Source organism: Ascidia mentula, chromosome 1 (genome assembly GCF_947561715.1).
Source record: "Ascidia mentula chromosome 1, kaAscMent1.1, whole genome shotgun sequence".
In the NCBI taxonomy this organism is placed as follows: Eukaryota; Metazoa; Chordata; class Ascidiacea; order Phlebobranchia; family Ascidiidae; genus Ascidia; species Ascidia mentula.
This window is the reverse complement of record NC_138566.1, coordinates 24,417,893-24,443,219: the sequence shown is the minus strand read 5'-3', so window position 1 is coordinate 24,443,219 and position 25,327 is coordinate 24,417,893. Positions and strand designations below refer to the sequence as shown.

The 25,327-nt window shown below is 37.5% G+C and overlaps 2 protein-coding genes across 3 annotated transcripts; one reads left to right on the top strand and one right to left on the bottom strand.

Annotated features, from left to right (window-relative positions):
• Window positions 1-1,456: 1,456 nt before the first annotated feature.
• Window positions 1,457-25,194, bottom strand: LOC145893515 (proteasome adapter and scaffold protein ECM29-like). Of its 2 annotated transcripts, none has more exons than XM_082982087.1 (40): window positions 25,119-25,194; window positions 24,799-24,929; window positions 24,445-24,561; window positions 24,246-24,338; window positions 23,536-23,708; window positions 23,041-23,194; window positions 22,646-22,779; window positions 22,167-22,283; window positions 21,635-21,790; window positions 21,111-21,306; window positions 20,684-20,807; window positions 19,610-19,714; window positions 19,092-19,222; window positions 18,562-18,761; window positions 18,202-18,290; window positions 17,661-17,818; window positions 17,250-17,360; window positions 17,026-17,140; window positions 16,610-16,753; window positions 16,220-16,401; window positions 15,768-15,992; window positions 15,359-15,479; window positions 14,792-14,999; window positions 14,309-14,426; window positions 13,783-13,953; window positions 9,399-9,686; window positions 8,790-8,917; window positions 8,390-8,498; window positions 7,994-8,191; window positions 7,602-7,695; window positions 7,163-7,294; window positions 6,658-6,835; window positions 6,118-6,188; window positions 5,674-5,846; window positions 5,204-5,320; window positions 4,721-4,867; window positions 3,090-3,225; window positions 2,639-2,815; window positions 1,938-2,009; window positions 1,457-1,862 (listed from the first exon to the last, which is right to left on the bottom strand). In XM_082982087.1, exons 1-40 carry the CDS (start codon window positions 25,138-25,140, stop codon window positions 1,726-1,728), a joined length of 5,652 nt encoding a protein of 1,883 aa, XP_082838213.1. In that variant the 5' UTR covers window positions 25,141-25,194; the 3' UTR covers window positions 1,457-1,725. The 2 variants fall into 2 exon arrangements, with proteins under 2 accessions (XP_082838213.1, XP_082838214.1); XM_082982088.1 differs by having other exon boundaries at window positions 16,220-16,383.
• Window positions 11,028-13,233, top strand: LOC145913558 (complement C1q tumor necrosis factor-related protein 4-like). The gene is made up of 4 exons (XM_083001276.1): window positions 11,028-11,060; window positions 11,792-12,009; window positions 12,515-12,661; window positions 13,012-13,233. Exons 1-4 carry the CDS (start codon window positions 11,042-11,044, stop codon window positions 13,231-13,233), a joined length of 606 nt encoding a protein of 201 aa, XP_082857402.1. The 5' UTR covers window positions 11,028-11,041.
• Window positions 25,195-25,327: the final 133 nt, after the last annotated feature.

The window sequence follows — 25,327 nt, the reverse complement described above, 5'->3', positions numbered from 1 at the left end:
ACATTGACCAGATGTTAGTCAAGAAAGAATATATTCCCACCCCACACCCTGCGACACGACTATCCGTGTTTTCAATATTTAATTGTACGTTGTTCGAACATGTGCAAGTAACTCATTTCGAAAAACAATTAATTAAATGTATTTTTTGCTATATTTGCAATGTGCATGGTTTGGTTTGCCAGAAGTTTAATTTAGGATCCTGATTGGTTTACACAGCATGGAGGTCGGCATCCCACGACTGTTTACCCCTCGGTTCTCTATTTTCGAGTAGTGAATATACTACAATGAACTCTTTACTGGACCCGACCTATTTGTAAGAATTTCGTGACCAACATTTTGTTTCAAGTGTAATGAAGAGTCAAATAATCTAAGCCAGCTTAGGTTTGGCGGCTCCAGTTTTATTTTATTGCAAAAAAACCTGCTTCCTGTTCGTATGGAAAAGGGGACTGACCTCTGGATACAGTATATAAACTACCATGACAAATTTAATAGTCTGGAAATCTTAACTATTTTCCATCATGTGTGGTATTCCACCACGCTTTCAGTTTGGCTCTGTTTACCCTCCAACAACTTTCAAAATCGAAATAAGATAGATAAATACCCCTAATAAATGACGCAACAATGCTATCATTATACTATTAACCAGACACATTCAACATTGCATCATTCAAGGACTTGGGTCGCAAACCAGCGCTGGGTTACATTATCCCCACGCACACAAAGACCCGTTTTGTCCGCGCTCAATGGAACAATATAAGTTGAGTACAGTCAAGTTATTTTGGCGAGCTCTACTCGACCAATCCAAGCACGAGTGCCTGGAATTTATCGACCGAAATTTTAAATGCCAGTTTTAAGGAAAAATATTTTTAAACAAGATCACAGGGTTGCCATGCTTTCCAATAAAAACGTGTACAACGCACGAACAAAGATACATAACAATTGGTTGATTGGAAACGACTGAACAGTTTTACTATCGAGAAACAGTATTTGCTTATGATTCAACGTATTTTACGCACACACGTGGTATGGTTACTCAGGAATGCGAGATGTTCAGACGAATTGAGGCGGAAATGTGGCCGCGCGGGCAGATATTGTTTTTTCAACAAAATTAACATTTTCAGGAAAGGTCGGAGAATTTGACTCCGCTGTAAGTGACAAGAACACCAGATGGACGAAATAAAAAAAAAACAGTGGTTTTTAATAACTCGCAGAGATACAACTTCGGAGGCCATTTTTAACGGTTTGAAGATTACCTGTGTATATCAATTGACTGTAATCCGTCGTACGGAAAACAGTATCTAGTAAACCCACGCAATATTACTCGGGTCAAACTGAATGTTAAATAAATAGATATGGAAAGCTGAACGTTGTTTCCGAACAAACCGACACCAGGTTTAAGCTTTCAACTACTTTAAAAATGAGACCATGTTTCTTCATACGCCAAAACATACGCCAAATGATTTTTTATGTCGCTTTTAATTGAACTTACAAACGACTCAACAGGAGCAACAAAATATCTAGATATAGATAGACCAATGTGTCAGGCACTTGCATTAGTACGGAAAGTATATTAGGTGTTTTTTGAACAATATACCAATACAAAACGAAACGATTTTACAAGAATAAGATTGTTTCAAGATTTCCGGCCAATATACTGAATATTGCAAAGAGTTTCAACTCCATCCAGGGAATATTGCGTCGCATTTGTCGTGCAGGTTTTCATCCTTACATACTTTCAAACACAGATTCGCATTTGGAAAGCAAAATTCGGACAAGGTCTACATGCTCGGTCTTTTCCGAAGTTTCCTGAAGTGCATTCACAAAAGTTCGGAAATCGTCGGGTGGAATCGGGCATCTTTTCTCTGGCAACGAAATAAACAAATGGGCATTTAGGCGGCAATGACAAAGACAGCTGGTGGTGTATGGAAATTGCTTACCGCATATAAGGTCGACCAAATGTTCACTTGCATTCACAGCTTCGTCACGAATCGCTGAAAACTTCATGTTGGCTGAAAATTTCGGTTACTGACATTAAAACTGACGGATGTTATTCGGTTGCGTGTTGATAGAAGTTACCGTTAAGAAAACAATTCGTGGGATATCGACCGTTAACACTTAAGGTTTATTTATTCAGGGTTGAAAATATATTTCTAATTGGTCCAATGAAAATAAACTTGCACGTTCGGAGAAGGTTAAATTTGTCATACAGGTTTTACAACTTAAAGTTCGTATATCTAGGGAGTAAAAATAACAGATTCTTACTTAAAATTTGAACTCTAATAACGGATTTACTTACAATTCTGACAATAAACGGACTAGTCCGTAGAAATGGAAACAATGACATGGTTTATGCAGTAAAAACATTTCGGCAAAAATTTACTTAAAATAATCCAAAAAATTATTTTCCCTAAATATACATGTACTGACCTAAAAGCGCGTACTATGACCGTAATCAAAGTAAATCGGCTAACATGTGAAGAATAATGAACAATGCCATCCCGCTGTGGTTTGGTTTAAAAGAGTTTCCACTACGGAAATACTTGAACGTGGAGGTACGTGACGCGGCTAAACGCTTGACCGATGGAGAAGAATTCGAATTGCTGACGTCAGCGAGTACTACGGCGTGGTGGAAACTTACTCAAGCATGACGATACTGGTTTGACGAGAACCAATGCTTCAGGATAATCCGATTTTTCGCTCTGCTTCAGCGAGCACAGGATCGCAGTGAGACATTTCAACGCGGATATTTGAACCGCGAAAGTGCTGAGTTCAGCAAATTCGGAAAGGATCGACAAAACGTCGGTTAAAGTCGATTCTGTGAAGTACAAATCATCAAGTAAGGTAAAAAATATTTACTGAAGGTGGATAAGTAAAACATCTGCTACACTGATGGCTCAAATTGATATAAATGTGACAGCTATTTTGACGTGGTATAAAAATCAGCACAAAGGAAATAAAAGTAAGTGCAACAGGAAAACAACAGATACTAATTTAGCCAGTTTCATCTAAAAACTTAATAAAGAGTTACATGAGATCACTTACTACACGTTTAGGTAAAGAGACGGTTAGAAATATTCACAGTAACCAACCTTGCGTTTCGCCTGTGTACGACCAAGCCTTTTTCACCGCTTTCAAAACTTGTTCTTGTCGTTTCAAAACCGCCGTTTTCCTTTCCTTTCTGTTTGTTGCGTTTTCGTCATCGTCGCTGTCTGAGCCGTCCCCCTTCTGACATTTAAACATGTCAACATAAGTGAAAATATAATAAACAAACTAACAAAATGGACATGAAATATAAAAGGAAAAGAGCCATAACGTCCATTGGGCTGCATACTGCAGTGTAGACTTTTTAGACTTGTAAGATCTCATCCAAGACTTTGCAAATAACGAAGAAAAATAAAGAACTTAAAAGGTTTGTAAGATTGAGTTTAATATGGTGTGGATGCAAACAGCATTTAGTATTTTTACTTTTTAAAACAATCTTAGCTTTGACAGGTTACATGTAAAATAGCCTGAAACGAGTACAGCAATGTTGCGAATGCAATCAAAGGCGAAAGGTGGCAATCAATGAATCGCATCGTTCACAAGAAAGCAATCTGGGAACTCACGACGTTTGGTGGGAATTTAACAACAATGCGCAAGGTATTTGCGTAAAAAAAGATACGGTTGAACGCACCAGGAAAATAATTATGTGGGAAAATAAGTGTTCACATACGTGGGAAAGAACCACACAAGCCAACCCAGACCTACTATAACAGAGATAAGTAACATACAAGCTGCGTACAAGCTGATGCAGAACAACAAACGATATCGGTGATTACTACAGGGTTATCTCTGTTATACCAGGAAAGCAAGCGGTCTTGGAATCTGGAAACATTCTATTTCTGAAACAGAGGTCGACAACCTTTAGCATGCAAAGAGCCAGTTCACTGGATTTTCAACTAAATTTGAACAAAAGGCGGAGTCGCAGAATCTCAAAGGTGAAAGTGCAACATGGATCAGTAGGTTGCCGATCCCTGTTGTAGACCACGAACTTATTGAAAATAGTTTAACATTGATTTGAGGTCAAAATAAATTTAATACCCAAATTCACCGACATTGCATATTGCCAAATACAACCATTCTGTAATATTTACCTCTGAGCCAAAAACACAGAGAATCCAAATATTAGCAGCGACATGCCCTTTAAGGCTAAATAATCGCCATCTTTACCAGACAAGCACAAGCGTGATTCACTCCCAGTGAATTTCTAACTTAGGTCTTTCCATAAAAAGATGCAGCAAAGTTACATGAAAATAATAAGACCCGCTGTCTATTCTTCTATGTTAGAAAAACTATCCGTGTTCTCGTCGATATACAAGTTTGGGAGCAATTTATTCTGTATTCAAATTGCCACGGTCAATAGAAATATTAAACCCGTTCGTTTACGATACCTTTACCAGACAAGCGTGATATACTACCACTGAAATTTTGTCCGACATACTTTACAAGTTGGTGACGCCAGGCCAAGACTTTTACGAGAGGAAAATCCACTTTCTTTATAGTGTAGTAACATTCCGACAGAAACACGACTACACACCATAAGATAAAACAGCAAAAAATCGCGTCATTTGACGTCAACACACAAGAGCGTAACAACATAAATGCCGCGAAAATTGGGTCCGTATTGACGTAATTGGAAAACGACGAGACAGCAGAACAATAATAACAGTGTAATTGTTACCTTCACCAGATGAGGGCGGGCGAGTGGCCAAAAATGTTCAAATCTGTTCAGTTTTCGACTTTCAAGGACTTCTGCCAAGCATGAGATGGCCTCCACGCTGTACACAACCTTCTCCCGCTTGCATTCCTTCGTAAGAACCGCGATTGTCTGTTCGGTCGAGAGGGTTAATATTTGCACAAAAGGGTTATTATCATGCAAAAGCTAAGTTTCATCATTTTGTGGCCTACGTCTCCAGTAATTAACAATGAGCCGCAAACATTTTTGCCTTCATGTTTTTGAAAAAAAAAAACACCTTGTACACCTTGACAAAAGTCGTCATCAAAAAATACACTTAGTTTCATGGTCAGTTGACCTCGGGTGTTGTTACTCAATATAGCGAAAGCGAAACAAACCCAGTGTAATATGAGACAATACAGGGCATTGTTTGAACAATATTGGGCATTGTTTAGATTAGAATACTAGACAATATGGGGCAAGCCTTACTTTTTCCATCTCTCCTTCGGACATTTCGTCACCGCAATGTTTACAGACGTTACTCAGGGCATCGAGTAAACTCTCCTTGCCTTCCCAAGTTCGACCTTGCAAGCCTTCAGTGAGCGCCTGACAATACACAGTTGTCATAATACAATAGCGGTTGGCCATACGATAAACTATGGTAAACTCAAGTTAAGAAATCATGATTTTTCAGGAATCCAAGGCGACACAAAGTTCCGGATTTTAAATAACAATACAAACAAAAACAAAAAACGACTTTAAATGCTGTTTTAGTTTATCAGTTATAAAGCACAAGTCTTGAGGGTACAGATTTGTAACAATGCTCTGCGTGAATATGGCGTTAAATGCGATCTCTGCATTACACATGTAGTGTATATGCTGCTGGTTACACGATATGTGCAATGCAGTCACAGTTAAATGGGGATAGCCAGAATATAGGAACGTAATTGATGCCTCACCATAAGCAAGTTGTCCAGGTGAGGGCGCACCACAGTGCCCGGCCGCTGTTTCTTAGCAACGGTCGCCATGGAAGCGGCCGCTTGAGCTTTGGATGCCCAACTGGATGAGCGCAGGGCGCCGGAGGATATTTCCACGATTTCTTTCAAATGTAAACGAACCGCGGTCTCTGAACCTGATGAGTAATATCAAAGGACGAGGTTTTGCGGTTGTTGTTGTAGTTGGAAAGGCAAAAATGCATTTAAAAAAAACATTTAATCACCCCCTGAATTCACTATAACTTTTAAATGCTACACTTGACATTTCCACACGTTCGTATATAAATCTTTCCTAAAAACACTTTAATGGCGCTGTTTTTTCTTCCGTGAAAGATACAAATGCTCCTTAGTTGTAGACCAAGCACACACTCTTTTTGTTAACAACGTTTAGTTCCCCCACAAACTTGCCTGGTGTAAATTCATTCCAGATCGCTTCCCACATTTCACGGGAAGTTAACGCGAAATTCACGTCGTCGCCTCTGCCAACAAATATAAGAAATATGTCACAAAATCCACCGGAATGTGATTTAGTCTTGCATATTACGTTGCCCTGTGCACACATCATGGAAATATTTTAACCAGAAAAACATATAGCAGTCATCGATAAGTAATATGGTTTGGTGCGCTTTGTGTAAATTTCAAAACCTTTTCAAAAAAGTACTTGTATTTAACCAACGTTCCGTCTGTCATGCGTTAAGACTTTATCAGGGTTATGATGCAGAAATTGGCTGGATTTCACAGCAATTATGAAAAATTATTTTTCTTTCTATATGCTGTAAGTTGCTCTAAGCGCAATGCATGGGAATGTTTGTAAACGACCAATCAACGTCAAACTCTGATCACGTGTCGCTTTTGTGATTTTAGTATATTTTATACACAACCAAACAGCAACACATACAGGTGTATGTTAATCTTACGGAGTCACTAAAATTCATGAATGCAGCTTACTCTGTCATAGAGTTGGACTGTTGCGACGACGGCGCTTTACCGCGCTTCTGCGGCTGCTTTTCGTGCATTCCATAAAACGCTAGTGGGAGCACGAGAGCGGCGTGTCGGTTGAGTGTGTCGGGGCAGTGACGAGCGATGGCGTAGAACACACTGGCCGACGCGTGCTTGCTGTACTCCTCTGTGTAAAATATCACAGGTTATAAATTAAAATAGGGGTTGGATATTATGTTTCGGTCGATGGATGACGTGGTGATAAAAAATGATGCAGAACAAAACATGAGGAAGTAAATGAACATTATCAGAATTCCCATCTTATACTGATTTTCTGTCGTTGTTCTTGTTGTTGGTGAACTGTTTTTTCTGTTCGATTTTCCAATAAACATAAATTTCTTTTTATCTGGTCATGAACCAGAGTTTTATTATAAAGGTTCGATAGTTAGCTTTACTTTCCGATCCTCATCCCTGGAAGAAACCAGCACACTTCCAAACACAACTAATAACTTACCTTCCTTTTCCAGGTACCACGACTTCATCTTCAATAGAGTTTTCTCCAAAGTTGCGTCTTTGGCAACTCGGCTCAGGTTACCGATGGCCGTCGAATTTACTTTCCTGACGGCCAGTGAGCGATCAGCCAATCCTGAAACGAACAGAAGTCACGTGGTTTATGGGAGGTGCATTGCTTCATATAAGAAAACGTTGCGGGGAAAATGAACTTGGTCGACTTTCTGTAATGCTCCTGTATTCACGGGCACGGGACATTAACCCAATTCTGTTTTCAAATTGATCCCGTAACCCCACCTGTATTCACGGCAGTATTGACCCCCCAACTCTCCGACGGAGTCAAATGCTTGCTATGTAATATGAATTATTACCAAGTTTTATGGATATCAATTCCTATACTCAATAATTTGAGCTGTTTAAATATTAAAAAGGTAAGTATTTACCACTTGTTAGAGCGTTAATGAATTTTCCTGCAAACGGCGTCAGATCGTTGCCACAAGATGTCACCAGAGAGGTGATAAGGTGAGCACATCCGGCCTACAAAAAAATAACAATTCTTAATTGTCGGCCGTTATTCGACCTAACTTTGTCAGGATACTACCTGTATACAGTGGTGGGATTCAGCCGGCTCGCACCGGTTCTTTTGAACCGTCTCACGAAATTTTATGAGATCGGCGAACCGGTTAGCGTTACTGGTTACTGTCAATGGATTTTTGTAACAGAACCGGCTGAAAAATATGACTTTTGTGATAGAACCGGGTGACAAAAAATTTGAATCCCACCACTGCCTGTATATGTCAATACACGAAATAAAAAACTAGTATCTGGATTTTACCTTGGTAGATAAACCGATCCCTCTTTTAGTCAGATCGGCCAGCGGAGGCGCTAAAGACTTTAAGACAGTCTCGTCGTACTGCCGGAGACACCTAGTGGCCGTTTCCATGAGCGGGGAGGATTTCACCGCTTCCGCTCTCACCCAATCAAGAGCGTCCTGGGTCACGTGGGCGCTACGGTTGTGGAAATAATTGAGGACCTGAAACAAAAATTGACTTGGTTTCGAATCAGGCTTCAAAATACAAAAAACAATCTAAACAGCAATAAACGTTAAGGTAAGTCTCTGTGAAAGAAAGTAAATTAACAAATTGTATTCTGTCTTTGAAAGTTCTAATAATATATCATCAATAAAATCAAATAAAGTATTGAGGGTTTTGTGAAATAATAGAAATCATACCGGAGCCTCAAGTCCACTCATGGCTTCAAGAAGTGCGATGACCATTTGTGGAATGCAAGGTTTGATGAGAGATCCACAAACTTTACTCACTTCAATCAACGTTGATAAGCTGCAAAATTGAACACGTCATAAATGTCATTGTTAACTCATAAATATTTGCCGACGTTGTTTTCAATGCAAAAGGAATTGGTCGGTAATCATTTGACGACTTCTGGTGAAATCGTTTCCATGGCGACGTTTAAAACCTTTTACACATCGAGCTAAAGTCTAGATTGCGCATACAGCGCGCTCTCATTTTATCTCATTAATAGCGCAAGGACAGTTGTCAATAGCAACCAAATAAAAACAATGTTTTTTAAAATTCAAATCCCAAGCAATTTTTAATGACCATCCATCTCACCTCATGGCCTGGATGTCCTTCATGGTATTTTCCATTCCGTCTTTAAGCAGAACTTGAAGAATTTGCGAAACAACTTCTTCATCCGCGTTAATCCAGGTCGACTCTTTGTCGAAAAGTTTCACGGTGATCTGCAAATAACCTCCTTAATGTCAAGGGAAGACACTTACAAAATTATACTTGACAAATTTGATACATTTTGTGGTACTTTTGCTGCCAGACATATACAATTGAAATAGGACTTGTCCGACGTTTCGTCTGCCATACAGTACGTTAATTTAAGTCAATTTCTCGATTTTACTGAAATACAATATTCTAAAACCATGGTTGAAAAAAATTGTCACGAATAATTCAAAGTGAACTCGTTCATTCCTATGATCTTTCCAAAATTTAAAAGCGATGTTATTTGAAGCCCCCTTTTTTCAGAAACTTCCTAAAGCTTATTTGATTTGGAATGATCATATACGATCGTGATTTTTTTAATTTTTTTAATTATTCGATCCAAACCAGAAAGCAAATCCCCAGCTATCTTAACGAAGTTAATCCTTACACTCCACTTATCCCATCAATTCGATTATTGCCCACAAAGTCACATGATTTAAACCAACCAACCTTTTTCAGAACTTTACACGTATCCTCAGCCGCGTTACGTACAGTTTCCTTCACGTCATCACTGACGCGGAACACAATCGACCACAACTCGGCCAAGCGCCCTGTGATGATGCTGGCCGGCGATGTGGCGCCACCTTCCGACTGTCCGACCACGTTGCTCTCCGGCCGCTTGAAGCCGCTCCTGAGCAGGTCGGTGAGAGCGTGACAACTCGCTTGTCGGGTTCGCCACAATTTGTGTGTGAGATTGAAGATGAGGTCGTTTAAAATTTCAGCCATAAACCGTTCCACCTGAAGAGACAATACCAATATAAATGCATCCTCGATTATGGTGTAAGATGATCTACCGGTGAAGAAGTAAGGTATGAATTGAAACGCACACTACCGGTTGGACAGGCGTTATGTCAGTTAAAGTTTGCGAGGAATGAAACTAACAGGATTTTATTAATGACAACACAACAACCTTGTTAAGCTCGAAATCAGATTATTGTGTGTGTTAAAATGTAAATGAACTTAATGCGTGGTCACCAAAATCCCTACATCCCGCTTGACACATGTATTGTTGTTTATTAATGCATTTTGTTGTATTACTTCTACTTCAACTACAAAACATATAGGAGTGTTTTTATTTAAAAGTTTGAATGAAATTTTTTAAGTGCATCACGAATTTTGACTCAACGTTCTTCAAATAACCTGTAAAACGCACACATGGACGCACACAAACGAATTCGGCGTCCACCACCACATAAAAAATTAGCAGCAAGCGATGAGCTTGTAACACACACGATAAAAATATGAAGTGCTGTTAAAGCTTTGCTCTGAAGTGGACTGGACGTACAGGAAACGTTAAGCGTAGAATGGTATTGATTATCATCACCAGTGAACACTTTTTGCGTAGTAACAATGCTTTGTAACGAGACTCATCGAAATAACATTGCGGTGTTTACATGTGTTTTTAAAGCCTGTAGCATTATGTGCTGATGTTGCATAGCGATTAAGTTAAATTAAAGCTATTTTTAGAGCTTAGTTTAAATCGAAATAGTGTTTATTTTATACGAGGCAATTTTGCTTGAAATAGAGAAATGATTTTGATCAAGTAATTTTCGTTTAGCTATACTTGAAAGGATGCTGTCATGTTTATGCGTGTATGCATAAGTAAAGTACATTGAATAAACTGTGAGGTTGCACCAGAGAAGAATTTTGTCCCTTGTTGAACGTGGATTACCATAAAACATACGTAATTTACCGACGAGCCGGTAGATATTGAAGTCTTGTAAAACGCTAAGCAAATATCCGGGTGAAAAAACGGGAAGCTTTTTTATTTCATCCCGCACTGTTTCAAAAAAATGTATCGAAAACCTAAAATTGATTTCATTAAAATTTAACAGATGTTGACGCAGAAGAATAATCTTGTTGTTCCTAGCTGTTTCCAGACGATTGTTAGAAGTAATCCGTGTGGTAAGAGAAAGTGGAAACAGAGTGGAAACTATCAACATATGATGGGAAAGGACGGGTCCATCAACTTAGTTTTAACATCAATATACGTGGTTTTAATTTGTTTATCATGGAGGGCGGCAGCCAACACACGAATATGCACACACTGCTGTGACGAGGTGTATCCGGCCAATGGTACGCCGGTTTATTACATGACCAAAGGTCCACAAGGTAAGGGCATATTATATGCAACCTTTAATATGTATTGAGTAAGAGAGAGGTTTAAAATATAGGTTATCAACTGCAGTGCGGGTTCCCAATGTAGGGTCCAGGGATCTCAAGGGGTTTCATCGGTACGTGGTTGATTACAACCAAAAGCAGATTATCAGTAAAATTTAGGCACATTTTTTGTGCTTTCTCCTTTAGTTGACTTTTGTTCGTTTAGAAACAAACTTCGCTTCAGATTTTTTTCGTACTTGTCATGCTACACCCAGTCTTAATTGTATTTGAAGAAAAGTACGATTTAGTTTGTTAACTAGAACCTAAGGTAAATTTGAAGTAGGGATCGGAAGACTATGATTTTGTAAAAAGGGCCCTTGACAAAAAAGTTGGGAACCACAGCTCTACTATTTACAACAAGATACAGCTTGCAAACACGACACGAAACTCACGTCGTAATAAATAAATAATAAATATATAAGTGTAATTAGGTTAAATGAGAGTTTGATTTCTTCGAATCGCCTGTAGAGTCTCTAGACTCAGCAACGTATTAGTACAAAATAATTTGAATAAGCTTTGAACAAGCGATACCGATGATGCCTGCAAAAATAGGCGAGATATATATGTCGTAAAAACTTAAAACAGACAGACGACTTAGGATTATTTATCATATTTTGTAATTAGGTTAAATTACAAAAACAACGCATTTGATAAAAGAACTACAAACATTGCTCCATTTTCAGGAGACAAAGGCCCAACGGGACCCATCGGCCCCCAAGGTAAACCGGGTCCACAGGGGGTCAAAGGGCCCAAAGGCGATCAGGGAGCAAAGGGTGAACCGGGTGAGAAAGGGGAGCGAGGGGATCCGGCTCCCCTGGCCCCCCACGCTGCTTTCTCGGTAGCGAGAAGCAAGTCCTTACTTGGGAATGAAACAACAGCCCTGCCTCTGATTTTCGACAAGGTATTTTCAATGGAATAAGCACACATAAGGATCGCTTTAGCTTTCTGTGTGTATTATTATTGTTATTGTTAAAAGGGCGGTGCTCGCTAGGCCGTCGTTTGCTGTTGTGCTTTAGTTTCTTACTTAAAATACTAAAAGTCAGTACTTGCGCGTGGTTACATAATTTACTTTTATGGCAACTGGGTTAACATTGTAACTGGTTACTGATGATAAATTCGATATGAAATAGATTTGCTCGACAAAGAAATGATATTTGACCGTTTAAATCGTCAGGTTTAAAAAATGAGTGGTCGACAGATTACTTTGTCGTTAGCAGTTGCAGTTTAAATTCACACACAATACTAGAAGTCATTGTTCACGTGGACACATAATTTTCCAATTAGCAGATAAGTTTACGTTGTGACTATATACTGACCATAAATTCGATATAAAATAGAAATGCTTGACAAGCAAATGCTTTTTTAGCTGTTAGGCATAAAACAAAAATACCCTTTTTATTATACAGGTATTTGTCAATGCTGGAAACCAGTTTGACCTTGACAGCGGTCGTTTTATCTGCGTGTACCCGGGTATTTATCACTTTACATATACAGTACAATCGTATCTCGACAAGTTTCTTGGGGTTCAGCTGATGAAGAATAACGACCCACAGGTAAATTTACACTCCAGCATCAGGGGAACAAAATTTTTTACAGCAATCAAGCTGTTCGTCTATGTCAACCTTTTTCACTGACGTCACACGTATAAACTCCTGAGATTCGGTGGCACACAATGAGCCAATAATTTGCAAGGTTTATGACGTCATAATAGAAGTAGGAATATAAATACAGTCTAAGTGTATCGTTTGAAACAGCCTAAACCAAATGACCAACTGTGGTATTGCCAAAATTTGCCAAAAGCGAAAGTTATTTTTAAAAACATAAGCACTCTGGTTGTGGAGCACTGCTTATAAAGACGGAAAACCCAACCTCAATGGTCAAGAAAATTCCTTTTACCTCCCAGGTGATTTTATACGCGAACGCTGTCCCCCGACGGATAATGCAGAGCCAGACCGTCATGTTACCACTACTCCGTGGCGACATCGTGTGGCTGCGACAGGCCAAAGGTTCGCGCTTCGGAATTTACGGAAACTCGGACTTGCAAATCACGTTCAACGGGTTTTTACTCTACCAGCAGGGCAACGAAGACTGTTTGCGGAGCGATTTAAATGACGACTGTTTGTAGTTTAATTCGATTCGCGCGCGTTTATTGTGAGGGAATAATAAAATTCCATTGTGTCGTAAAGATTTAAACCTAGGCCAGGTTTCTGACATGCATTTGAAAAGTATATTACAATACCAAAGATAAAGTGCCGAGCCAACTAGATTAAGGGCTATGTAAAATGAAAAGTTTTGAAGTGTTGTTGAAAAAACATGCATGATTCATACGATAAAAAACGCCGATTAACAACTTTCAGTGCTTAGGTTTTGCAGTATCTTAATTCAAACTTCGAACGGAAATTCTAGTGTTTACTAATACAGGATGTGAACCATAAACTGCAGACGGAGGACTGGCGACCACTGCCCTTTTCTTAAGCTTTTTGAAGCAAATGTTTGTGTGTATGCGTGTCTCCGGAAATACAATATATTTTAAACTGTATACAAAAGAAACAGCAAATGCAATACAAAAACTGTACAGATCAACAGAAATGTTAATTCGTTGACCAGGCTAAGTAAACACACGTATACGTGGCTCAACGGCCCCATACACCAAAAATACAACCCAAACTCTCACCGTTTTAGAAGGTTCCGGAGCCACCACGTTCCATATTGACGTCATAGCGTTACGTACGGACGGTTGTGGGTCGAACGTATACCTGTAGAGACGTGGAACCATACGGGGAAGGTGGGGTTGGAGCTGTTCCTGCGCCGCCTCCGCTATAGTGCGAAAACCAAATGCAACGCCCTGTGACAAAATAAAAGGCCTATAGCTAAGAAGTGATATAAGCGTAATTATTGGCTTCAGTAGAATATAAAATTGTGGTGGGGAGTTAAGATTAGACGATGTTTGCACTGTTTTTAAGACATTGGTAATTCTCAATTTATACTAATTGGCATTTCGAATGCGGAAACCAATACAATCATGAACAACACATGCAAGAAACAGAAAACTGGTCGAAACGATTACGGTTGATCAGTCACGACCCCAGAAATTCTTTATCAGAGAAATCGTATCTAACCGTGGTTTAAAGGTAGGTTTTTGGGAACCACGACCCGAGATGTTTTGCAAAATAACATCCTAAATTTATGGCAAGACAAACCTTCTTAGTGTTCCACATCGCGTGGTGATTAGCAAGGTGAAGGAATTTGTACACGAGGTCTGGTTGGTTGAGATCGGACGCAAGCGAACACAACTCCTTATACGTTGTTAGACTGGAGCTGGAAAATGTAGGGAGTGAACATAAAACGATCGTGTTTGAGGTGCATGGGGTTAGATTGGCACGAGAACAAAATACTGTATACAATACAATTATGACTGAGATGAAGTAGTAATATACGTCGGTGTGCCAAAAGTCGCATGCAAAAAATCCAATTATATCGAATTACATGATAAGCACTGTGGAGCCAATAATATGAATCTGTCTGCAGCTTATACACAATTTATATCTAATTACGTTTAAAAACTTACAGAAGTCCGTCGTTCATTTTAAACAAACACCGATAAGTAGTTAATGAAAGTCGAATTCCAATCAATAGAATATGAATTATCTCAGTCAAAGAGACGACACAAAGACGGTGCTTACCCGTCAGGTGCTTTCCCCAGTTGGACGGAGCTTTGGAACAGCGCGTTTCCTTCTTGTCCGAGAATGCGGACTTTGGAAGCGGGAGAATTGGTTTCCGATCCCCCCGTGAGGGATTCGACGAGTTGGTCGACCAGAATTTTCTTCTGTTCGTCGCTGCCGAGTTCGTAAACGATCCCAAAACCCTTGGACGCGATATCTTGGGTCAGATCTACGCCGTGAAAGGATTTTCAAGTTAGTCACGATTATTGTTTGGTTTGAAGAAGGTGTAGGTTTTTTGGTTAAACGCGTAAAGTTATTCTTCTCAATCTGGGCCATACTTGGGCTCAGGCCCGTGCAATAAGGTTGGCCAAATACGCATTTTAATTTGCGACTCTAGGAATACAAATTAGTGTAACTTAATTTTTGCTCAATTTTGCTAAGACATTATGCAAAATTTCGAGCTATGTTTTCCTTAATTAAGCAATTTTTTCATGCGTCGTTAAGACCAATATAACCGTAACTACATTTCTTCATTTTCTTTATAAAATTTCGATGAAATCATTAAATGCACAAATTATTCTAATTTACTGTCCGGTTCCGCTAAGAGCGACGTGAAAGACTTCTGCAGATCCATCAGGTGTGACGTAACAGCAGGATGCTTTGAACATTCTTCAGTTTTCAACATCATCATTAACCAAACGCACGAAGCCTGTGGAATAAAATCAACTATGGATTAACTCCTTACCGCTTCAAACCGAATAAACAGAGCGTGAATTTCGGTATAACCAGTAGTATAAAAACATGACGTTGTGTGCCGCGGTATACACCGTTTTTTTACCAACATGTTGATGACGTATAAAACAAAATTTCTCAACACAAATCCATGGAAATCAAAATAATAAAATATTTAAATTTAAGTTGTCCCAACTCCAAAGACGAGATAGCAAAAACAAATGTAAGTAAAAACATAGAAGCAATATATTTTCTTTTTCGTTACCTGTCTTGCGGCGGGAATCCTGTGCACGACGTATTCTCGAATGATTTTCGACAACAGCTCCTCCACGTGGTCGGGCCGGTCACGTGACTCGTCTTCGGGTCGCTGAAGTCGATAGAAGGGATTTTCTCTGTTGTGCCAACGGTCAAATCGTTCGGGGGATTTCCCGCCGAGAGCGGCGCTGCACAGAGCTCTGCCCACCGAGAAATGGAGTTCGGTGTCTTTTATCTGCGTAAAGTGCAGCGTGATTACGACTGAGATTATTCGTTTCTCGTCAAATGGGCGACTGCTTGCACACGAAAATGTGCTTGTTGGTAAACATTTCTCTGCTTTCGCCTCCAGCTTCAACAAATCACCAGATTTAAAGTTTATCGAGCCTACGTTCGTCCAGCTTTATATCCGTAAATATATATAAAGGTTTATCCTGATAGGTATCATAAAGACAACATTCCCACCTCGGATGAATCGAGCAGAGACTTAATGATCAGATCAGTATGGGGGAAGTCCCAATCGCCGACAGGTACTCTCCCCAAGGCGATAACGACGTTCTCGCGAAGTTTGTGGGCGGTTTTGGAGGTCAGAAGGCTCGTCAAAGCTTCCACGACCGACAACTTAGTCTCTGAAACAGTGTTGTGTTCTGTTGGTGTAGAATATATATCAGATTCTAAACTAGCAATAATTTTCTTCTTTGTTTATTGGATTTTTGCTGCAAAACAAGCATTCTGAAGATATTTTGGAAATACCGTTGTAATGACCAAGTATATACCCAGTATAAAATTGAATGGAAACAGTTATTTCATTCGCAACTGGAATACAGAGATATCGATAATATTTGTTACTATTACCCATGTTTGTTGTTTTATTATCTTCCTCATCATTCTTCTTCTGTCCATCATCGATCGGCAAACCAACCTTTCTCGAGATTTCACCCAAAGCAAAACAAGCGGCACCGACAAGTAACTGATCTTGCTGAGTTTGGACGTTTTTAACTGTAATTGGAAAGAGTTACCAATTATAGGTTATAATGTATAGGAGCTTATCAACGTAACACCAACAGGAACAACTAAAACATGACCCCCTAGGTAACGGCCACCTTCGGCCTGTTCTTGGCATTCTCCTTTATGTCAGCAATTCAAATTTAACTAACTATGTATTAATCTTTAACAACCGAATTTCCAACAATTGCCTTTTTGTATTTATGTATCCTTAATAATTAAACGACACCGTGCTTAAAAAACGGCTAAATATCCCGCTAATATACCTATGGTAGTAATTGCTTCCTTCGCAACAGCAACGTCATCCTTGTCAGCAACTTTCAAGTAATTTCCTACAACGTAACCTAGCAACAGCAGATTTCCGTGTTTCTCTTCGAATTTCTGCGAAAAATCACAGAAGTAGTTAAAAACATGTCTCACAGGTTTACAAAATGCTATAGAAAGTTTATAATTAATTGGAACAAACTTATTAACCATGACCTTGACTGACCTTGCTTGAAGCCAGATGGACTGAATCTTTAATTAAGGGCAGATAATCTTTTGCAATGGACGAGATTCGTTTGAAAACAATCGAATAAAGTTCAGCGCCATATTGACGAATCTGAAATGAATGTTTTTGAAATATTACTGCGGGTGTTGGTAAAATACATCAAAACTTAACTGTAGATATATTAAGAGTTATATGTACAATTTGACATACACAAATCTATATAAGTATATATACCATAAGTTTATTTTTTTAATATGCGCTGTTTAAATATCGAACAACATACGAAAAATAAGCTGATTTTCTTGGTCCAAAGAAATGTATTTTAAATTAAGCCCAGTAACGCATCAACAAATACACACAGACGAGTATGTTATAATGTTTTTTACCGTGGTCATTTAGTTGTCAACTTACATTTTCACGTGTATGTGTTGTAAGACTTTTAATCCAAGCAATTTTCACCGAAATTTCTTCACTTTTCGGTGATTCGTTGCAGACCAGAATCTTACGAGCTTCCACGTTTTCCGGGCAGGATGCGATTATTTCCAGCAAGTAATAAACAATGCTCGGATCTGGGAAATAATGTCAATCACTATTTATGTTTTTACTTCCAATTTTGGACGACAGCATAAAAATGCAATAGGGTCTAAGTTGTAAAAGAGTAAAAACCTCAATACAATAAACTTACTGTTGAGTTTTTTGTTGTAGTTTTTAATTTTTTATTTTATTGCTATTCTCTTTAGACAGAAACTGAGGATGCCAATAAAAGAAATTAATATTTCTGTATATACATAAAGATCTTATACTGGCGCTGATCGTCTTTTACTCCTTTTGGAATTCCAGGAATAATATACAAAAAAGTTATTATGAAATTTCAGAAGATAACGTTTAAAAAAATACAGCAGACACAAAGAAAATGACAGAATTACATCAACAAAAACTATTTCTTTCATACCTGATATAAGACGAAGGTACTGATAGAGGAGATCGACGTACATTGAAACAAGTTTGATCATTTCTGTGTCATTTCCTAATAGTTTTTGTCTGAGTAGAAACAAAAGCATTTAAGAGTTGCGTTTAAAATAACGACAGCTTTTTTTCACTCAAGTTTTCCCTGAACAAAAATTAAATGATTTTTTATTTTGTATTCAACTGGAATGTCTCAAATAGTTTGCCTGTATACAAGCGAACGATTGCAATATGTGGGCGTCTAATAAAAAAATTATTTTCATATCTTCCTGAAACAAAAATCCTTGGTGACTAATTTGATTGTAATAAATCCCAAATTAAACATAAAAATACAACGATTTCCAACCTTAGGTGTGCGGCGATATGCTGAGATGTTCGCTGAAGGTCATCGGGGTCAAGGTCATTCACGTCGAAGGGGTTTAAGGGGGTTTGACCAATCAGACACTTCCTCACGTACACCAGTATGGACTTAAACGTGGTTGGAAGAAACGGAATCGACCGCGTCCCGATCACGTGACGTTTTGATGACGTTGAACGCTCGACGGCCTTCGGAAACAATCGGTGTGGATATCAAATTATTAATGACGTAGTGAATATGAAAAACATCTTCAAAAAACAATTACAGAAAACGCTCGAATTACAGAAAATTTGCAAACCTTCAAACCTAAAGCGTCAAAAAGGATTTAAATTTTAAAAATTGTTGAAAAGCTGTCAAAAAGGTTGAAAACGATAATTCGAGTTACAGAGGGCATACCCGATAAAACGTTCCACAGCGTCAAACCAAACCTTAAGTACAAAATGAAATGAAGGATTGCAATTTTTTTGTGGTTTCCAAACAAACCCGTTACCATAGAAACAATACGAAATATATCCTACATGTTTATAAACGTGGGTGAGGATATCTGAGAAGTTTGGAAGTTTAAAATCCAGCTCCTTCCTTGCAAGTGGCGAATCCTTGCGCTTTCCATACAGAAATGACTCGGCAGAAGCCACGACCTCTTCCTTAGCTATAAAACATATTTTGAAAGACAATTTTAAGGGAAAAGCGATCCATCCATAAAACAAGTCGTTCGGCAAAGAAAAACTACTCAAAATTAAATTCTTTGTGATTGATTCTGGGAATTATTTCCCATTCTGTTACAATAAGCGTAACGATTTCCACTTCTTATACTTCGTTTCACGATCAGCACGAAAAAGTTTATTTCCGTAGGCTAAAATCATCCAGCTCTCTTACTTAAGTAAAGCATGTGTCGTTAAAATAATATCGTCCGTCTAAACTTAAAATTGAATATTGACATTATCAGTCGAGGTGCAAGTTGCGGATGTCGTGCGCAGGATAACGCGGGTTCGAATCCTGGAGTGGTATACTATAGTAAACACAGAGTAGAACTCACCGTCTCCTGTTGCAAGCAGTAATTGATATTTTGATTGAACGTGGGTTGAGGGAAAGATGCTTCCTGCATATTGAACTCCTACAAGTCTCAAATATTGGTCGCTATCTGTTTAAAAAATATCAAAGATTATAAATTTACAATGTTTAGCAACATTGTTAGAAAGTATCATGCCATTCATGAAATATTACTGCGTTATCTGATACGGTGGTAGAGATCCCCTAGTCCCTACGTATAAGTGTAGGTTGCCTGGCAAGTTGTGCGCTTGCGTACCAGTGTACCATGGCCACAATATACCCCGTGAAACCACTGAGCTCCTGTAGCTTAGTTGGTAGAGCGTTGGGCCTGGTTAGCCCAGGGTCGTGAGTTCAAACCCCACCTGGAGCTTGATTTTTTAAATCTTGTTCTGACTTGTCAGGAAAAAGTGGCTGATCCAGCTAGGCTGCAATGACTGGGCTGCCAAGCATGCAAACCTCTTAGTCACGATACGTTAGCTGTGATCGCCAAGCAAGGACCTGCGCAGTGGGGCGATCCTGTCAATCGTGCCATTGCATGAAATATTACTGCGTTGTTAAAATGTATATATTTCATGTTGTAAACATGGAAATACTTTTAATGGGAGGAGGAAAAATAATGAACAAGTTTATCACAAATTTGAGCAAATGTTATCTGTGTTTGAATAAGGAAAGTCATTGAACTGATCAACAATGACATTTGCATGCTAGTGCATGCAACATATTACCAACATATAGAGTATTTTCACAAATTTAGGTAAATAGTTTTAACCCAAGTTCTGTGATTTTTAATAGCTGATTATCAAGAGGCCGTTTAAATGGATTTTGTACCTATATGTATAGGTTAAATTATAACTCTATATAACTTTCAATATTTTCATTCCGAAATCGACCTTTTCTAAAGTCACTTGTTGTGCGTGACACAGGTGGAAACTTCAAGTTTGCAGAATTACAATATAAAATAACCTTGTGTCAAAACGCAATTATTATATTGTAATTCTACATAACTTTAATATATCTTCTTTAATAGCTTATTTGTTTCTTAAACACAAATTTATGTTACCCTCCATAGCTTTGTCAATCAGCATAGCAACCCCATCCAGTTTATCACTTGGCAGATTTTTATATGCTGCTGTCATCATTATCAGCGCTTCGTGCATTGAGAGTTTAACTTCAACAGATTCCTCCTGCAAATAAAAACTTTGTATAGATTCAGGCTGGTCTGAATAAATTAATCACTGTTACAAGAAAAAAGAATATCCAAATACATCAAAAATAATAATTATTGGAAAGTGACCTATTGCAGCAGTCCAAAGGACTTTTTTAAACAATAATACTTTTGAACTAAGAAGTTCTTTAAATTTTCGTCACTGATGGTTGGTTCGCAAGTTTACTAAATTGGCCAGGTAATACATTGCAGAGATATTATTAAAAACAAAAAATCAGACAAAACAAAGGAAAAAAGTGAATATTAATCAAGTTGAACTTACTCGTGGCAAAGTCTCAAACATTCCCAATAAGATATTAAACCTTTGTGTAAAAAGGTCTGGCATCCTGTTTGCCAACTTTCCCATGGAAATATAAGCCAAGCATTTTGATTTTGTGTCGGTCTCCTCATTACCAACAACTTTCAACAAAGCATCCAATAACAAGACTGCCTGGTTTTGCAACTTGCTGTGATCCGCTCTGTACAACAAAAGTGAAGAACAAAAGAAAATTTGAAAAATATTAATGTTATTGGCCATTATGTTCTGAAACACATTTTGAAAATCAATCATTTCTGGGTGCTGCTATTTCAGTTTTTTTGGCAGAAAGTTATTTTAAACCATTCAGTTTTAATAGAGCTGTTTTTCAAAAATTGCTTTTGCACAAAAGTTACATAGCAAAACATTAAAAAAACTTCTTTTGTAAAAACCTTAGTTCTTGTTACAAAGATATATGTCACATATGTGCAGGTCAATAGGCTCCAAAGGCTAACTAATTTTCAGGAACTAGTTTTGGACCAACAACTCACTTATCAAAGATGTGTTGGACAAATTGAAGAGCTAAGGCTTTCACTTTTGCATTATTAGCTGCAAACAAGCCATCATATACCAACTGTATGGTAAAGGGAAAGCTTTCAGCTGCTGCCTTCGATCTCAGCAAGTACAAAATCAACTTTAATTTCATTCTGAAAATAAAAAAATAAACCATTTACCATGTGATTAATATTGAGTTGCTTTACAATAGAATATTATTTATAGTTTAGTTAAATAATACCAATGTTTTTTTTTATTTTCCATAAATTGAACTTCTTGAGTTTAAACACACAAAATTTGTTCACAAAAACTAATCTATCACTAATTTATTTAGTATTATTCAATAACTGTATATTCAAAACTGCAATTACACTATTATCTCAAACATGTATAATCATTTATTTAAGGGGAAGAATTACAAGTTCAAAATATCGCGAATGATGGAAACTACTGCTTATATTACATTTATAACATACAGTAGTTCTTATTCCAGGCTGTCAATTAGTTCCACTCCCAGAGGCTACACACCTAATATTAGCTGGTTGTCTTCTGTCCCCTACTGGTGTGCTCTTTTTAGACAATGCTTGTCCAAGACAGATTCTGTACAACTTTGAAACCAGGGAAGCAGAATTCCAATTAATTGTGCTGCAAAAAATGTAGTTTTAACTAAAATATTTGTGCATAAATATTTGTGTAAAAATACATAAAATTTATTTGGGCCAACTTACACAAAAAATTTCTGTTGCAAGGTCATACAGTTACAACTTTTAGCAACAAAATAAAACCATTTTTTGTAGAATGATACTAAGGTCACCTGACACAGAATTTACCAAAGAAGAATGGAACATGATAGCATACTTTAATCACACCAAAAACTGTTTGTTATCACAGTTTTGGTTGACAAGAAAAACTGAAAAAAAATCATTAGAATGTGGTGACCAAACTGTAGTGTTCGCCTGTGCATTGAAGCGTGTTACAGCATCAACTGCTTTAAGAATTCAAAATACCTGCTGTGTTTCCTCAGTTCCAGGTCGGCAGTGGTTGCGACAGTGTGTCTGGAATCACTACAAGCCACAACTAAATGTGGGACAACACGGTTTGTCTCAACACAAGCTGCTTTGATAAACCTCAAAATTGACACCTACAAAACATGGGAGCGAAGTTAGTATTGCTCTGGAAAGTAAACTCTTCGAAATAACTGCCAAAAATCATATTGCGAAACGACTACAATATATATTTTGTCATCCAAACCTTATGCAAAAGTGGTAATAAAAACACAACATGTATATACAATGTATTTGTTAAATACTTACTTACATAACATCTAACATTTCATTACAACAACAAAAAAAACCTTTCAAAATGTTAATTTAACATTTCATTACAACAAATCATGTACTACCTTGATTCGTTCAACCACATCCAAGGGCCAAGCTGAATCTCCGACCAACCTCCGCACAGCATTCGTACTTAAACCAGGATGATTAGCTGTCGACGAAGTTGGTGGAGCAGTGGAGGGACGTACAGAAGCAGAGGAGATTTCACCAAGTGAAACACTATAACATATACATTATATAAACAAGGCCAGATTTTTAATAAAAGGTTATTTGTTTGTGTAGCAAGCTTTGTCAAAGAGAATTTACAAGGCTCCAAAAAATATTTACAAACTGGTTTATATCTTAACACAGTGAATCCTAACTTTTATAACCTGAACTCTAACAAATTGTTCTAATAACACAAACAAAATGAAAACTGAGGAAATGGATACTAAAATATTAACCCCAATGCATATAAATAGCTGAATGGCTATGCTGTAAAATGAGTAATATTTTAAATTTTAAAATTCCGAAGGCTTCCACAATAATTTAACATAATTTACATCATTAGTTTTGATCACCTATAGGGCATGAGTATGGCATCAAGCATATAATCAAGCAGGACAGTTGTTGCATTTTTGTGTGAACTGAAGTCAAACTTCTCTGTTAGAGTAAGATTGTCATCAAATTTTAGGTGTGGAAAGTTCTCCAGCAACAATCTCAGTATAATGTCTTGTTGGGACTTGGCTTTATTCTGAAAACATTTTTACTGATGTATAAACATGCTGAAGAATACATGTAAATCAATGTGATATTGGTCTTCTGCTCAAAATCAATTATTCAGTTTCAATTTCAAATAAATTTGTTTGCTCAGTTTCAATTTCACAAAAATTAAATTAATATGTTTTATTTCACAAAAATGCAACCTAAAGTTTCAATCATGGGCCTGAAAAATAAGGTCAGGAGTGCCAGGTAGAATATGTTTCTAGGGAGGTATACATGTTTGTTTGCTGTACAATTACCTTGCTTAAGCCTAGTTGGATTGCCGAAACATTGGTAAATGAAAACCACCATTTGATGGTGCCAGACAACAATAATACTTCAAATTCATTCCATAAACACATTTACAAGATATAATGTTTTTGTTGCTGCCAGGCATATTGTAACTTAATAATCAAAGTTACGTTTTATCTTTGCCAGAAGAACAGATTATTAAGTTACATTTACAAGAATTGTTGTGTTTTTTTATAGCATTCCACTAAAACATTATAATTGCACATTATTTCCTTACCTCAAGTGACACAAACAAAAGTGGAATTAATTCTATTCTTTTCTCAACATGTAGTCGAGGGTAGCCTGTCTTGATGTAGATGATGGTGAAGTTCTGAAATTATTTCAACAAACGTATGTAACTTGTTTGGGTTACATTCTTTCTTTACATAACAAAAACTCTGTTGCCATCAGTTTGGCAACATATTCAGTAAAATTACCGTCACGAAGCTCGTCAAAGTTGTGTCATTAAATTGCTTGATCAGTTGTTCAACTGGAAGCTGAACTTTGTCTCTTGCTTTCAATCTTTTGTTAACATGGGTGAGTAACTCCAAGACCTTGAAACAAATTATCTACATGTATGCAACACAAGACAAACATTCAACTGCATTTAAAAAGAACACGGTCAATCACAAAAAAACGTGCATATTTCACAAAATAATAAGTTTTATAAATATAAGTTTTATAAATATTCTAAAAAAATACATCTGTTTTATGGCATATTAAAATTTCCAACTAACGTAAAACTGATACATTTATTAGCAATAATTCACACAAGAAACTTTTTCACTCACCTTAGTCCGAATTGCAGCATCAGAACTTCCAAGTTTTAACAAAACTGGAGGAAGAAATCGTAACAAAATACTTTCAAGTTGTTCGTCAGTTTCAGAAAGACCAAGCTTTAGAAACACACGTTCCAATTGTTCTTAAATATTAAAAAAAGTTTAAATATTACTCTGCTTAATGTATTTTTTTTATCTAGTTAACTATTTTTACAATATTTCATTGAGATATTTAATTGACAACATTGCCCCTTCTTGCCTTCCATAACATTTACCATATTACCAGATAGTGTAAAAAAATTGTCTGCATTACAATGAATAATTAATCTTACCGTTTTCTGAAAGGGTAGCCATATCTTACGATTATTTTCCGAATCGTCGAGTGGTTTGATAACTTTTTTGAATGACTGGGATATGTGAAAAAACATGACTTTGCAATTTTTGTGTAGTTTCAAACAAAAGTTGATGTCGCACAAGCATTTGTAAACTTCTTAAAAGAATTGCATCTTTCAAAAGAAAAAAAATAAGAAAATCATTTAAA